Below are 17,079 nucleotides of genomic sequence, written 5' to 3'. Positions count from 1 at the left end.
ACACATCATATTTCACAAGACTCAATGGCCCAAATGTGCACCAGTACCAAAATAAATGGAAATTGTGGAAAATATTATACAATTTGTTGAAATTATACATGGAATTATAGTATTTCCATGACTAATTATCAAAATATTGTATCAAAATATTTAACTACAAAAAAAGGATATTTTATGGTGGCAATTCATGCCGTGGTAGCTGGTGGGCGACGTTTATGAGCGGGGACCCCTTAGGACCCCACCCCATTCAACCTTACTATTCATCTAATGTGCACATGTAAATTAAGACAAAGCAAAACGAAACAAAAACAACTACCTTCGAGGCATTAGAAAATGTTATATATCTTGAAATGAATACAGAAATTTAAACCGCCGGACTATGTTCATTAAAGGTTTTTATTGTTTTATTTGTGGTCTGTCCCTTTAACTGGGCTGCTTGCCATAAAAGGATAGATCAGCGGTCTACCAGAAAGGAGTGTCATACACACCGACGAAATATTAATTCTGAAATTAAGTTTCGGTACACTTACATTGAGCACTTAATATAGCAGTAGGTAAAATTGAGGGGTTTGTGGTCTTGAAATCCTCAAATCTGATGGATAACTACTGCGAGTGGTTCTGCTGCCATCCTGCGGTGAACATGCGCTCCTGCAGCCCGTGCTTGGTAACCTCCTCCCCGGGCGCCGTCGCTCTGTGTTTGTGTATGTGGAATGCGGGTCAAGCGGAACTCACGGCTAAAGCTGCGCTTCACATCAAACTCAAAAACCGGCTTGCATCGCTCGGACGTGCTCTGTATGTACCGAGTTATTTTTTAAAACTATATTAATCCGCATGCATTTGTTAGCCATGTTTTTATCGGGCATTTAGGTGAGTTTATATTTCTGTTATGATCGCACGAGCAGTCCGCTAGGAAAACGCGACGTCGTCATTTAAAATGGCGCCAAAGATTAACCTCAGCCAGTTCATCTTTGATAAACACACCTTACTATAACCCGCTGTTTAACCACACAAATAAACAAGGCATAGTCTTTTTTTAACTAATTCATGAGCAGATGCTAACTTTGGAGAAATATGTTTGTGTCCAAGTTTGACCCCTAACCTATGACGGATATGAGACTGTTTCTGTTTTTTTATGAGGGGCGCCGTGGAAGCTATGCTAGCAAGAGTGGCTAATGCTAACTGCACTGGAACTGACGTTTGTTAGCTTGCTGCTAACACGCTAGCTGCTGTAGCTAATACCTAGCATCGGCTAAGTTTGGGTTTTACCCTTAAAAGCGTTCCTAGTTTACAGCGGTTTCTAGTACGTCACATTTCGAAAATGATATAATTAAACTATTTGCATACGGATTGGATTTGCAAACGAAACAAAGCACAGTAAGCCTAATGAGATTTCCACTTGATGCTGTGGGTGTGGGTGGGCCCAGAGGTTGCATAACGTTATGGGAAATGGCAACCATGCCTCAATTCGACAGTATTTATTGTCTGCTTAAAGCTTGTGGTTCGCGTAAAAGTGAGGTTCACAATATTATTAATTATTACAAATGCTCTCTTTGCATGTTAGATTAGGTTGGACGAAGTAGAACGCAGATGTTTAGTATTTGTAGCTGCTAGTTACTTTGACACCCTCACGGCACTGAAGCTAGCTTCGGATTCGCACCTTCACGTTCTGCGCTTGAATAAAAGATTATTCCGCTGCATTTAACGAGCCTGGATTACATTTGATTCATAGTAATCACACATATTCTGTTTTCACAAATAAAATAAAAAATAAAAAAACTGATCACAGCCAGTAAGAATCTGTCATTAATTTAGAACACTTCTCCTCCAGTTTCGCCTTTCAAGGTTGTATAATTGTAACCTAATTTAAGGTGGTTCAAATTTAAAGAGGCCTTAAAATCATCATTTGAATTCTTACCAATTGAAATAACGACTGAAAAATTGTATTTTTATCTATTCTGCATTTATTAATCTATTAAACCCTTTTAATGTCTCTAGCGAACAAGCAATGACATTGGCCTTTTTTAAATTTGGCATATTAAATACAGATTTCAAAGATCCCAAGCTGTATTTTATAGTATTTTATTTAGAATAATTCTGTTTGGGTTTTCACAAATTAAATTAAGATTTCACAGATTGTGTCTTGTAGAGTATATAATGAGGAAACACTGATCTAGTTACTGTTAGATCATTCCAAGTATTTGAGATTTCAAAATGCACCGAATCAAATGTAATTTATGAGTTTTTAAACGCAGCTTGCTTGATAAGAGACCAGAGACCCGAGTCTGCGATTCAGAGGCTAACTTCAGCGTCGGTTTATGCTGTCTGCGTGCAGAACGAGGGGGGCGGCACGCAGGACGAGGGGGGCGGCACGCAACCCGGGGCTAGCTTCAGTGTTCTAGCATAACATGCTAAATTAGGGTTAGCATCTTTCCTCCCAGGGCAACCCCCGGTATTTTTCCACCTTTTCGGAGGATATGAGCTCATGCTGATTCTGCTCAGTTTGTAACGCTTAGATCGTATTCCAGTGCGGCGCTGTGATGTTTATGTCGCGCGGGGAAACGCGTGGAAAGTTACCTTGGTGTGTAAACATTCGTGACGCCGTGTAATCTCCAAGGAAACATGTTAAGTGGTGGCTTTCTATTAGTCTCGTCCCAATGTTATATGTCTGCCTTCAGTAAGTAAAAGTGAACCAATGCGCCACGGTGCGTTTGTATTTGGAGAGCAGGACACTAGAGTTGCTAAAAACTCGTTTATACGAGCTTCTGGAAGCATCCTGTTGTTGACATTTTGATGTCTTGCAATGTTGCTTAATCTCAGTTATTATCCATTGAAATCTAAACGTGGAGGTTAGTTTATGTAACCAATCAATGGGTACAAATATTAATGTGTTATTGCTTCCGTATGCATCGTTAGTATTTGTTCCTTCACGTTTAATTGAGATATTTTGTGTTTTTCTGAATAATCAACAGCATCAACTGAATTAAGGTGTTCTTGTTAGATATTGAAAGTTTCATTTATAACACTTTCATATGATCTGTTTCTTTTGTAGCTCTCATCGCTCCGTTGTGCAGCCTAACATCCTGAGTTTTTCTGTGCAGTGTCCTGATGCCAGAGCTCCACAGACAGAAGATGATGAAGAGAAGCAGACACCCCAGCAGCAGTGATGACTCGGATAATGGAAGTAAGCAAAACGTTGCCTCAGCTGATTCACCTGAACATAACTAGTACAATTCTGCCGTCTTCTCTTTTGTCAGTCGGAAGTTGGATTCTCAGCTGGTGCGTGCTTTGTTTTGTGTGGAAATGGTTTACTCTTAACCAGCTTAAACTTGCAGAAATTGAGCAAGCATCCGTTACACTGTTGATCTTGGATCCATTTTACCGGCTTATATATTCCTGTCAGTGTAAGTCTGTCCTTCGTCTTCAGGACGTAAACAAAAAGAGAGGAAGAAGGGCAAGAAACGGACAAGGGTAAAAGCAAAGCAAAGGGACAGCATCAGTGTGAGAGACAGGACAGAGAGTAGAAACAAGAGGCATGTTTGGACCTTTGAAGACATCCTGGCAGGTCAGGCAGTCAAGCTCCAATCTGACCTCAGTGGATCATTGCTGAAAAAAACACTTTGTGTGTTTTTTAATCTGCGGTGTTAGTTGTGTTAGGGAATTACATTTGCTTTACTATAAATGTTTTGCCTTTTTGTCATGATGTCATCACATAAAAAAATACGGTACTTCACTTTATCTTAACTTTGCTTTTTGTGTAACAGTTAAACATGTAAAAATGAAATATTAAAAAACATTAATGAAACAGTTTGTAACTGATCTGAGTGTTTTCGTTGCTCGTATCTGTTTTAAGTTCATAATTAAGAAGTGAAATTAGACACCAGTTTTAAAATCAAATTGAACATGGATGTATCAGTTGAATTGTTTCGTTTATTCAAATAGACACTTTGCTAAGCCATATCTTTGATCTGTCCTGGTGAAAATCCAGAACCTTTTCAAACTGGAAAAAACAGAACCAATAAATCCTTGCAATATTTCAGGTAATTCAACCTGCTGGTCTCAGCATTCATCACAGCACCGGAGGGGAAGCGGGCAGAAACCCTCTGAGGTAAGTCTTTTGTTGACTATATGACAGGACACGTTGTTCCCTGTAAATGAATGGGACTTTTTCATATTGCAATTATAAATTCCAATGCATTTTCTACGGGACTGACCAACAGAAAGTAATGCATAAGTGCCTGAAGCCCAACTCTGGAGGACCTGCAGCACAATCTTTCCAAAGAAAACCAGTGCTGTAGTCCTGTTTGTTGGTAACACAGCAAGCATGGGGAAGAAGGTTGCTTCTGTCAGAGGAGAACAAAACTGAAATTGTCGCCCTACATGCAAAACACCTCCACTGCTTATCACATTGAACACACCATCCCCACAGTGACAAATGGTTGTGGAAGCATCATGCGGGATGGGAAGCTGGTCAGATAAATCCAGAGCATTCCTGATAAAATAAAAAAAAACAACTGTGAGAGACTTCGGAAGACTTCAGATGGTGGCAGAGGTTCACCATAGATGTGCAACTACAATGGAACAGTTTAGATTAGGGATGCCTTAACCCGGTCATCAAGAGCTACTATCCTTCAACTTTTAGATGCATCCCTGCTCCAACACACCTGAGTTAAATGGTTCAATTCCCTCACAGCATGTCAGCTCTGCAAAGGCCTGACAAGGAGCCATTCATATGATTTAGGTGTAGAAGAAATGGATCTAAATGTTGCAGGATAGTAGCTCTTGTTGACTGGACTTGGGCGGTTTAGAACAAAACATGTTCATTTGTTAGAATGACAGATGAACACGTGACTTAAATCCTAATGAGAATTTGTGTTAAGGCTTGAAAATTGCTGTTCAGATTCTTTGAATCTAGCGTGGCTAAACTGAAGTATTTAGCAAAAACAAATACAGTGGGGAGAACAAGTATTTGATACAATGCTGATTTTGCAGTTTTTCCTGCTTGCAAAGCATGTAGAAGTCTTTAATTTATATCATAAGTTCTTTTCAACTGTGAGTGATGGAATCTAAAACAAAAATCCAGAAAATCACATTGTGTGATTATTAAGTAATTAATTAGTATTTTATTGCATGACAGAAGTATTTGATGCATCAGAAAAACCAAACTTAATATTTGGTACAGAAACCTTTGTTTGCAATTCCAGATATCAGCCGATTCCTGTAGTCGTTGATGAGGTTTGCAGACACTGCAGCAGGGATTTTGGACCACTCCTCCATACAGATCTTTTCTAGATCCTTCAGGTTACGGGGCTGTCGCTGAGCAATACGGACTTTCAGCTCGATCCAAAGATTTTCGATTGGGTTCAGGTCTGGAGACTGGCTAGGCCACTCCAGGACCTTGAGATGCTTCTTATGGAGCCACTCCTTAGTTGACCTGGCTGTGTACTTTGGGTCGTTGTCATGCTGGAAGACCCAGCCATGACCCATCTTTAATACCCTTACTGAGGGAAGGAGATTGTTGGCTAAGATCTCCTGATTCATGGCCCCATCCATCCTCCCCTCAATACGGTGCAGTCGTCCTGTCCCTTTTGTGGAAAAGCATCCCCAAGAATAATGTTTCCACCTCCATGCTTCATGATAGGGATGGTGTTCTTGGGGTTGTACTCATTCTTCCTCTTCCTCCAAACATGGCGAGTGGAGTTTAGACCGAAAAGCTCTATTTTTGTCTCATCAGACCACATGACCTTCTCCCATTCCTCCTCTGGATCATCCAGATGGTCAATGGCAAAACAGACGGGTCTGGACATGCGCTGGTATGAGCAGGAGGACCTTGCGTATGCTACAGGATTTTAATCCATGGCGGCGTAGTGTGTTACTGATGGTCTTCTTTGAGACTGTGGTCCCAGCTCTCTTCAGGTCGTTGACTAGGTTCTGTCGTGTAGTTCTGGGTTGATCCCTCACCTTCATGATCATTGATGCTCCACGAGGTGAGATCTTTCATGGATCCCCAGACCGAGGGAGATTGACCATCATCTTGAACTTCTTCCATTTTCCTAGAATTGCTCCAACAGCTGTTGTCTTCTCACCAAGCTGCTTGGCTATTTTCCTGTAGACCATCCCAGCCTTATGCAGGTCTACTATTTTATCCCTGATGTCCTCACACAGCTCTCTGGTCTTGGCCATTGTGGAGAGGTTGGAGTTTGTTTGATTGAGTATGTGGACAGGTGTCTTTTATACAGATAACGAGTTCAAACAGGTGTAGTTAATACAGGTAATGAGTTCAAATAGGTGCAGTTAATACAGGTAACGAGTTCAAACAGGTGCAGTTAATACAGGTAACGAGTTCAAACAGGTGCAGTTAATACAGGTAACGAGTTCAAACAGGTGCAGTTAATACAGGTAACGAGTTCAAACAGGTGCAGTTAATACAGGTAACGAGTTCAAACAGGTGCAGTTAATACAGGTAACGAGTTCAAACAGGTGCAGTTAATACAGTTAACGAGTTCAAACAGGTGCAGTTAATACAGGTAACGAGTTCAAACAGGTGCAGTTAATACAGGTAACGAGTTCAAACAGGTGCAGTTAATACAGGTAACGAGTTCAAACAGGTGCAGTTAATACAGGTAACGAGTTCAAACAGGTGCAGTTAATACAGGTAACGAGTTCAAACAGGTGCAGTTAATACAGGTAACGAGTTCAAACAGGTGCAGTTAATACAGGTAACGAGTTCAAACAGGTGCAGTTAATGCAGGTAATGAGTTCAAACAGGTGCAGTTAATACAGGTAACGAGTTCAAACAGGTGCAGTTAATACAGGTAACGAGTTCAAACAGGTGTCTTTTATACAGATAACGAGTTCAAACAGGTGCAGTTAATACAGGTAACGAGTTCAAACAGGTGCAGTTAATACAGGTAACGAGTTCAAACAGGTGCAGTTAATACAGGTAACGAGTTCAAACAGGTGCAGTTAATACAGGTAACGAGTTCAAACAGGTGCAGTTAATACAGGTAACGAGTTCAAACAGGTGCAGTTAATACAGGTAACGAGTTCAAACAGGTGCAGTTAATACAGGTAACGAGTTCAAACAGGTGCAGTTAATGCAGGTAACGAGTTCAAACAGGTGCAGTTAATACAGGTAACGAGTTCAAACAGGTGCAGTTAATACAGGTAACGAGTTCAAACAGGTGCAGTTAATACAGGTAACGAGTTCAAACAGGTGCAGTTAATGCAGGTAATGAGTTCAAACAGGTGCAGTTAATGCAGGTAATGAGTTCAAACAGGTGCAGTTAATACAGGTAATGAGTTCAAACAGGTGCAGTTAATGCAGGTAATGAGTTCAAACAGGTGCAGTTAATACAGGTAATGAGTTCAAACAGGTGCAGTTAATGCAGGTAATGAGTTCAAACAGGTGCAGTTAATACAGGTAACGAGTTCAAACAGGTGCAGTTAATACAGGTAACGAGTTCAAACAGGTGCAGTTAATACAGGTAACGAGTTCAAACAGGTGCAGTTAATACAGGTAATGAGTTCAAACAGGTGCAGTTAATGCAGGTAACGAGTTCAAACAGGTGCAGTTAATACAGGTAACGAGTTCAAACAGGTGCAGTTAATGCAGGTAATGAGTTCAAACAGGTGCAGTTAATACAGGTAACGAGTTCAAACAGGTGCAGTTAATACAGGTAATGAGTTCAAACAGGTGCAGTTAATACAGGTAACGAGTTCAAACAGGTGCAGTTAATGCAGGTAATGAGTTCAAACAGGTGCAGTTAATACAGGTAACGAGTTCAAACAGGTGCAGTTAATACAGGTAACGAGTTCAAACAGGTGCAGTTAATACAGGTAACGAGTTCAAACAGGTGCAGTTAATACAGGTAACGAGTTCAAACAAGTGCAGTTAATACAGGTAACGAGTTCAAACAGGTGCAGTTAATACAGGTAACGAGTTCAAACAGGTGCAGTTAATACAGGTAACGAGTTCAAACAGGTGCAGTTAATACAGGTAACGAGTTCAAACAGGTGCAGTTAATACAGGTAACGAGTTCAAACAGGTGCAGTTAATACAGGTAACGAGTTCAAACAGGTGCAGTTAATACAGGTAACGAGTTCAAACAGGTGCAGTTAATACAGGTAACGAGTTCAAACAGGTGCAGTTAATACAGGTAACGAGTTCAAACAGGTGCAGTTAATACAGGTAATGAGTTCAAACAGGTGCAGTTAATACAGGTAACGAGTTCAAACAGGTGCAGTTAATACAGGTAATGAGTTCAAACAGGTGCAGTTAATACAGGTAATGAGTTCAAACAGGTGCAGTTAATGCAGGTAATGAGTTCAAACAGGTGCAGTTAATACAGGTAATGAGTTCAAACAGGTGCAGTTAATACAGGTAACGAGTTCAAACAGGTGCAGTTAATACAGGTAATGAGTTCAAACAGGTGCAGTTAATACAGGTAACGAGTTCAAACAGGTGCAGTTAATACAGGTAATGAGTTCAAACAGGTGCAGTTAATACAGGTAATGAGTGGAGAACAGGAGGGCTTCTTAAAGAAGAACTAACAGGACTGTTAGAGCTGGGATTCTTACTGGTTGTTAGGTGATCAAATACTTATGTGATGCAATAAAATGCTAATTACTTACTTAAAAATCACACAATGTGATTTTCTGGATTTTTATTTTTAGATTCCATCACTCAGTTGAAGAGAACCTATGATAAAATTAAAGACTTCTACATGCCTTCCAAGTGGGAAAACCTGCAAAATCGTCAGTGTATCAAATATTTGTTCTCTCCACAGTGCATCTTCCTCACGTGCTGCTGTTTTTGTTGGCCATGCACCAGGACTCGCTATCTAAGACCCACAGTAGATGTTTGGTCCCCCAAATGGAACCATTTCTCCTGTTATCTCCTGAACAGTCTCTAGACTTGGTCCCTGCAAGCCACTGCGCATTCCCTCTGACTAGAAAGCCAATGAAATTAAAGCAGGACAGTAGCTCTTTGCCAACGCAGCATTCTGGTTGGCTAATCCATAAAACACGGTATTTCTTTCTAGGTTCTAAAAAATAACCATATAAAATAAGAGTGGGTAAAAATATTTATGAAATGGCTTGGCAAAAATTCATTAATAACACTTAAGAGTTAGTTTCTAGCAGTTTTAAGGCTTCAAGTTTATTCAGAGTGGCAGTGAATACCAAAGGGAAACATAACTTATCAACTCATTAACTCACGCTTAAGACGACTATAGAGACACTGATGGGTAGATACATGTTTTAGTCTATAGGAGACCGGAGTACTTGGACGAAAACTTTTCATGCATATCAGGATTGGATCTCAGGAGCTTGTTGCTGTTTTTAGGTTTTTAGGACAGACTTGATCACAGCTATGAAACTGCACGACTCGTATCAACTGAATCCTGAGGATTACTACGTCCTGGCTGATCCATGGAGGCAGGAGTGGGAGAAAGGTGTCCAGGTCCCTGTAAGCCCCCAGTCCATTCCTCAGCCCATGACCAGGTAGGAAACCCATAGTGGGGATTCTCTGTTCACGTCCCGACTCCTCCATCCCTCATCAACTGTGTTGTTTTCAGACAAACCCTTTAAATTCTGGGGTTTTACATGTTTTCTTTACATTTAGGATTTTTTTTTGGGGGGGGGGGGGGGGGGGGGGGGGTGTACAAATTTTTCCATTTGGGAAATGACAGTGTCATCAGAAGGACTGTAGGTGCAAGATGGTACATAAACTGCTGTTTGTTGCACAGGGTATTAGCAGAAAAAGGAAAGGAGGTCATGTTCATCAGACCTAAGAAGCTGATCCGGACATCAGGCTCAGAGGCGCTGGGCTATGTGGACATCCGAACACTGGCAGAGGGGATGTGCCGCTATGACCTGAACGAAGAAGACGTGGCTTGGCTGCAGATCATAAACGAGGAATTTGCACAGATGGGTGAGCAACAGATCACACGTTATAACTGTGTAGTAGGGTTATCGATATAGTCGATATTTCAATATCGATGCTTGAAAAATGAATTATTAAAAGATCCAAAGATCCATGTGTAAAAGCTGACCCATTAACTCTGCAATAACGGAGACACTCAGGCCCTCCCTGCAGCCGCTCACCTGACCACACCCCCTGTATCTACAACAGTGAAGCAGTTGACACCCCGGCCGACATAAGCTAACGCTATCTGTTTAAATATTAGCTTCACAGAAAGCTCAGTGCCGGTGTTCTGTCAGACTAGGTTCCTCCGTTGAGATGCTTTTCCCAGGGTTTTTTCTCCATCTACTGTATCAGACGTTATCATTTCAGGCAAAGTTTTCTGATGAATTACTGACAAAAAACAACACTGAAGTATACACACTCAACACCTCTACAGGGTGTTGTGAACGGACAGAACCAAGGTTATCGTAGAACAGGTGATGACAACAAGGAATGTATAAAGAACACAGATCATTTCTTAAATCCGTCCCTCCGTGGTTTTCACAGGCTCCATTTTTAAATCTGATCATAGCTAAATTCCTGGCATTAATTGATAACAGGAAGGTTTTGAGTATGGTTAAGTATGTATTTTTAAAATCCTGGAGGTTAGATGTTAGACTTGATTATAGAATGAAGTTGAAATAAAGTCTCGGAGTGTTTAATAAGAATCCCCTCTTCTGTTTTTGGTAGAATTTGCATCTAAGAGAAACTATAACTTCCAATAAACAAATTATGGTCAGGTTGAGTTGTTTGAGGACTGCTGCTCTGGTAACTTTGTTATCCAAAGCATTATCCAGAATCCAGAATAGTTTTTTCTGATATCCACTGGCTTTATTGAGCAAGTTGATAATCTAAACCATTTCCATAGTTTGGGCTGCTCTGTAGACCATTCTGCAACCTCCCGAAAACCAAAATATAACCAGGAGAACCCGATTAACAGCCGCATGTCGTTCTTTGCAGCTCTGCCGCTGCTAGATGAGAACACAATGGAACGAGTTATGGAGGAGTTTGAACACTGCTGTCACGAAAACATGACGCACGCTATGGAGACGGAGGAGGGGCTGGGCATCGAGTACGACGAGGACGTGGTGTGTGACGTTTGTCAGTCGCCAGATGGAGAGGACAACAATGAGATGGTGTTCTGCGATAAGTGTAACATCTGTGTTCATCAGGTCAGAGGTTAACGCATGAACTCAGAAAACAGAAAAAAAACATTTAAATTGGTTTATTGAGATACTTATTGATAGAACCTTGCAAAAGTATTCATACCCCTGAGTTTTTTTTTACATATTGTCCCTTGAACACCTCGAACCTCCGCTTATTTAATGAGGTTGTATGCGACAGACCAGCACAAAGTTGGGCTTTGTTGGTAGAAGATGGAAATAAAAAATAGTTCTTAAATCTTTTTGCAAAAAAAACCTTGAAAACTGCAGTGTGTATTTGTATTCAGCCCCTTTCACTCTGATACTCCTAAATAAAATCCAGTGCAACCAATAAGTTTCACAGATCTAGCCTTTATAGAAGAGAGGGAAGAAAATCAAGAAGTTTTAGAAGAGAAATGAGGTGTAAAACTGCTGGAAACACACCACAACAGACCTGTAGCTGTTGTTGTTATTAAGGTGGTTGGACAAATGCACGCCCCGCTTTTTAGATTTTTGTTGTTGTAAAAATGTTTATAAAGCCGTGCATAATTTCTCACTTCAAAATTATGCACTTTGTGTTGGTCTGTCACAAAAGATTACCAAGTAGATATGTTAAACTTTGAAGTTATAACCTGCGATGATTAAAGCAAATGAATAATTTTCCAACACAAACATTTTGTTGTTAACAGGCTCTTTGATGTTTTCTTTGTTGAGAAATTTGGACCTCTTTGTTGTTTTGTCTCAAAAGCAAATTCTGACATGTGACCTTTGTACAGAAGGTTTATGCAGTGATAAAACTGTTCATGTTATTTTATCACATTGGGGAACTTTATTTCAGTTTTTTGTGAACATGACAATGAAATAAATAGATCTCACCCTTATTTTGATTTATTTGTGAGTTTTGTTTCTTCTCAGGCGTGTTACGGCATCCAGAAAGTCCCTAAAGGCAGCTGGCTGTGTAGGATCTGTGCACTTGGCATCCTCCCAAAGTGCCAGTTATGTCCTAAGAAGGGCGGAGCCATGAAGCCAACCAGAAGTGGAACCAAGTGGGTTCATGTCAGCTGTGCCTTGTGGATCCCAGAGGTGAAGATCTGTCAATTCTTTCTATTTGATTCTATTGTTTTTCTGTTTTTTATTGATATGGACTACACAACTAATCCCAGTATTTACTAAAGACTTGCCCTGGTAGTACTCACGTGTGCTGTGTGTGATTCTGTTCACCAGGTGAGCATTGGGAATCCAGAGAAGATGGAGCCGATCACCAATGTGTCCCACATTCCCAGCAATAGATGGGCTCTGATCTGCTGTCTGTGTAAGGAGAAGACAGGAGCCTGCATACAGGTACGGCCGCTGCTACTTTATTTAATACAATGCAAACAAGCCAGTGTGTTGAAGTCATTTACTGTGTTTGAGGAATCAAAGTGACTCGTAATGATTGTTATGCTGTCAGCATCACACGGCATCTGTTCCTGCTTTTCACGGTGGACCAATCGAAACCATTTTACAGCCCAGCAGACTGCATCGGATATAAGGACACACCTCATTGTTTAACTGAGAAATCGTTAATTCAGGCTGATCGCCTCTATGCCATGCTGCATTGATGCAACACATCATGCAAAAGGAGCCCCAACCAAGTACTTAGTGCAGAGAAATTGATCTTTTATTGGTCTGACATAATATCCTAATTTTGGGGTTTATTACTTATAAGCCATAATCATCAAAACGACAGGAAATAAAGGCTTGAAATATTTCAGACTAATCAATGTAATGTTACATATAAATATCTGTATATAAGTAAATGGCTTTCATACAGTCAATTACTTGTTTAATGAGTGTAATATCTATGACATTACAGTCTATCTGAATATGTTCTGCTGTAATTCGATCTCCAGTGCTCTGCAAAAAACTGCAGGACTGCCTTCCATGTGACCTGTGCTCTCCATGCCAACCTGGAAATGAACACCATCCTTACTGAGGACGACGAGGTCAAGTTCAAATCGTACTGCCCCAAACACTCTGGGATCCAAGGTACCGAACCTAACCACCACGACTCGGGGGACGAGGAGGAGAAGGTGGAGGCGAGAGATCGGAAAGAGAGGGTGGACAGCGATCAGGAGGAGCTGAACAGCCGCCAGCAGGAGAAGAGGGTCAACCTTCGCAAGCTGAAGCTGCAGGAGATGGAAGAAGAGTTCTACCAGTTTGTGGATGTAGAGGAGGTGGCCAAAAACCTGAAGCTTCCAGCGGAGGTAGTCGACTTCGTCTACCAGTACTGGAAGCTGAAACGCAAAGCCAACTTTAACCAGCAGCTCCTCACTCCGAAGAAAGACGAAGAGGAGAGCCTGGCTCGCCATGAGCAGGAGGTGCTGCTGCGCCGCCTGCAGCTCTTCACCCACCTTAGACAGGACCTGGAGAGGGTAGGTCTCCACCTCCCGCTGATGAAGACTCACAAAGCAGCGAGCAGCAGCAGGGACAGAGTTAGTCACAAAAATGAAGCATAAATAAACATTTGAACCCCGTGTTTTCCTTGTTAATTATAAGACAGAAAAACAAGAGGAGTTGACTTTTAGAGAAAAGTCCAATAAAAACATCTCTACGGTGTTATAGATTTAAACAATAGAACTTTGCTCTGCTCTATGCTCGGTGTGTTTATTACGACCAGGCACAATATTACGACCAGGCACAGAAAACCAGCCATGTTTTTTCTACAGGGTGAGACAAGAAGCATTCAGATCAGCTACAGCCTTTAAAACATTCCCCTTTGGCTTTGCTGCCAATAATTTATACTGGGACCAGAGGCAACGTCACACCATGTGTGTCTGAGAGCGAGGGAGATGTTGCTGTGAAATAATTACTGATTTGGAGTTGACCTTTTAGATGGTCTCTAACATCACTGATTAGTGTGGGTATTATTCCTGTCCTTAAGCTGCCGTTTCCAGTATGTTCCCAGTAAATATAGAAATCTGAAATCTCCAGATCCAGCATGTTCCATAAGAGAGGAAGAACGCTCTGAAGCAAGACATCTCTCAAAGGATCATAAAACAACTTAAAAAGAGGATCAAATTTCAAAAACAAGATATATATTTCCTTTAAATAAAGCAAGTTCTCCATAATCAGTATATTAATATTGTTCACATAACAGAGCTTCACTAGGTTTTTGTATGTCAGAAGATGCCTGCTGGTGAAATAATCGTTTAAAGTTACATCTGCTGATATGAACAAATTTGGGCTGAACTGTTCTGAATGATGGGATCTTAGTTTTACACACAGATTTTGGTCATTTTAATATTAATGACTGTGTGGAGTCTTATGTGTTGTTGAAACTTAATAAAGAAGCTTTATAATGACCTGATATATGAAACCATAAAATTAAAAAAGGGTGTACTTTCTTTTTCCTTTAATTGTATTAGTCTGACCGTACTCACTGCTCCTTAGGTCCGTAACCTGACCTACATGGTGACCCGGAGAGAGAAGCTGAAGCGCTCGTTGTGTAAAGTCCAGGAACAGATTTTCCAGCACCAGGTCCGACTGCTTGACCACGAGCTGCTCAACGGTGAGTCAACAGATCGATAAACATCTGTTTGTCAGCTCGGTTGTCCTCTCAGAATTCCTAAGCTGGGCGGAAATGTGTGGAATTTGATTTCAGTATTTTCCACGTCTGGATAAGTATGGAAAAATATTTGATATTCCAGACTTTATTCCCTTTCCTCTTGTCTAATGGCTCATTTCTAGGATCCTGTAGCACTTAATGAAAAGCTGGAAGGACCTGATTGTTTTTCTGATGTCCTGCCTTTGCTCTGAATCTGCATCATTATGTATTTCAGGTGATCCCTCTGCAAAGGACCTAGAGAACCTGTTGACCCTGGGTTCTTTATCCTCTCATGGTACCCAGTCTGGCTCCTCCTGCAGTAACTCCAGTCTAAAGAGCAAACGAAGCTTGCTGAAGCGGGAAAGGAGGAAAAGCTCGTCAGACTCACCAAATGTTCTCAAGAAGGACAATCAGTGCAACCTGCCGGAGAGTAAGGATCACAAAACCTCCCGAATCAAAGAGGCTGTGGCCACAGAGGCTGCAGGAGAAGCCAAAGTCCAGAAGTCTGAGGTCAGCGAGGAGAAGCCTGTCATAAAGCACCCGAAGCCCGAGGTTATCCAGGAACGGGCCTCCATCAAGTTGCACAAGCCTGAGAGCAGGAAGGGCCCCAGAAGAGAGGCTCCAGGACCGGAACATGAAGTGCTGACAAGCCACAAACAAGACCCAGAGCAAGAGGAGCGAGGGAGGAAGAGGAGGAGTGATGTGTCGGAGAGCTTCACCTGCCAGCTGAAGAACAAGTTCAGCTCCAAACATCTGGATAAAACCGTGTCTATCAGGCTGGTTGACATCAGGAACTCTGACTCCGACGAGTATTTATTTGATGATGGGATGGCCAGGAGGAGCCGCACTTCACAGGAGGTGACTCCCAACACTAAGTTTAAGGCGGGCATGGTTTCAGACTCCTCCAAAACCAACAGCTGGCTCAGAAAATCCTTGGACAGCAGTTCCCACGCCCCTAACGGATCTGTGTCCGGACATCTGAAAGGCTGGGGGAGGTTCCGAATCCCAAAGAGGACCACGTTAAAGGAGCAGGAGCGGGAGGATCTGGAGCAAAGCAACTCCCTGCTCAAACCGCTCCCCAACACGCCAGGCCCAGCGTACCCCAGAACGCGGCTCCGCACGGTACCGGAGGCCGAGGGCTACAGCCCTGACTCGAAAGCAGCTGAAGGTGAGCTGGAGCCCTGCCTCAAGCGGTGCCACTCCCACGAGCTGAGGGGCGACTCCTCTCTGGGGCGCCGCTACGGCTCTGACATTATCCGCCGAGGCGTGCTGGCCTCCTGATGGGGAAAATAAGCTGCACTGTGGTAATCAGAAAAGAATGACGGTCACTCTTTGTACCTTTATTTTCTCTAGAAATCATAAAATGGCTAGATGGAAAAAAACAGAGCTGATATTTATTTTTTATTTGTACCATAATGTAAAACCGGGAAATATTTGAATTTATTTTGAGCTAGTTAGTTTATCTTGGGTTTTTGTAGGTAGAAACGTGTCAAGTTGCCACTTAAATCGCTTGCTCTGATATTTACAAGCAAAAGCATCAACTAGGAAGATGTTGTGATCGTTGCTTGGGACCATAAGCTTGCAATGTAATTTGTGTTTAATATAGTATTAAAGTCGACTACGAGTCAGTTGCACTTAGCCGGTCAAGCTCAAACATATAATCCTGATCCTGTCAGCCTGTAGGACACTGTAGGTCCTCTGTTTCTTTAACCAAGTATCATCAGATCTTCACAGCAAAAAACCAGGAAGTCCAGCCGCCTCTTTTATTGTTATTTAGTCTCACCAGGCTGCAGGCGTCACACTATGAACTGGGAACCTCCAAAGAGGAAATCAAAGAATGATGTTTTTCATGTCATCAGCCCTCAAGTGTAATTGAACTGTGATCGTATCCATCATGTGCCTAACTTTTATTTGAAGCGTTTGCACTACGAGAGGATGGCACAGGTGGGAGGCACGAGAAGAGATATTTTTACACTGAAAAATAACGACAGAAGCATTTTTTACCCTCGGCCGCTGCTGTACTACTGTTATGCAAAAGGAGTTTTTGTGAGGGAGGAGGCTTGTCTTGAACAGAAATAAAAATACTTTGAAGACAAATCTGTGTATGATGACTGATGAATGTTCAAAGATATTATCCTCTGGGTTATTTCTTTCACCAACAAACGTCCACTCATTTAAAAGAAAAAAAGAATCATTGCTGGGCAATAAATGAATTTTTCCAATATTTCCGTTTGCAAAACGCCACAATAATGAGCTTTTAATGATGTGTTAACATTTTTAAATGTAAACACATGGGTCAGACATTTTCAGCATCCTTAAGCTTCTCACAGTAGTTTGATGGAAGTTCGGCCCATTCCCCTGACTGAACACGTCTCCCAACATCAGCC

The 17,079-nt window shown here is 41.7% G+C and overlaps 1 protein-coding gene across 12 annotated transcripts; it reads left to right on the top strand.

Moving 5' to 3' along the window:
• Positions 1–625: 625 nt before the first annotated feature.
• Positions 626–16,789, top strand: jade1 (jade family PHD finger 1). 12 transcript variants are annotated; one of them, XM_047345747.1, is made up of 12 exons: positions 626–792; positions 3,099–3,181; positions 3,425–3,562; positions 4,038–4,105; positions 9,344–9,501; positions 9,747–9,931; positions 10,925–11,136; positions 12,022–12,189; positions 12,331–12,447; positions 12,999–13,520; positions 14,539–14,656; positions 14,928–16,789. In XM_047345747.1, exons 1-12 carry the CDS (start codon positions 641–643, stop codon positions 15,971–15,973), a joined length of 2,967 nt encoding a protein of 988 aa, XP_047201703.1. In that variant the 5' UTR covers positions 626–640; the 3' UTR covers positions 15,974–16,789. The 12 variants fall into 12 exon arrangements, with proteins under 12 accessions (XP_047201703.1, XP_047201704.1, XP_047201710.1 ...); XM_047345754.1 differs by having other exon boundaries at positions 667–792; positions 3,050–3,181; XM_047345749.1 differs by lacking the exon at positions 626–792 and adding an exon at positions 2,367–2,578.
• Positions 16,790–17,079: the final 290 nt, after the last annotated feature.

The sequence above is a fragment of the Girardinichthys multiradiatus genome, chromosome 19 (assembly GCF_021462225.1).
Source record: "Girardinichthys multiradiatus isolate DD_20200921_A chromosome 19, DD_fGirMul_XY1, whole genome shotgun sequence".
NCBI classification, from domain to species: Eukaryota; Metazoa; Chordata; class Actinopteri; order Cyprinodontiformes; family Goodeidae; genus Girardinichthys; species Girardinichthys multiradiatus.
This window is presented reverse-complemented; position numbering and strand designations above follow the sequence as displayed.

Coding starts and splice junctions, on each gene's coding strand:
- jade1 (XM_047345747.1), top strand. CDS start 641: ATGCGCTCCTGCAGCCCGTGCTTGGTAACCTCCTCCCCGGGCGCCGTC. Junction 793..3,098: donor GCATCGCTCGGACGTGCTCT/GTATGTACCGAG, acceptor TTTTCTGTGCAG/TGTCCTGATGCCAGAGCTCC. Junction 11,137..12,021: donor GTAACATCTGTGTTCATCAG/GTCAGAGGTTAA, acceptor GTTTCTTCTCAG/GCGTGTTACGGCATCCAGAA.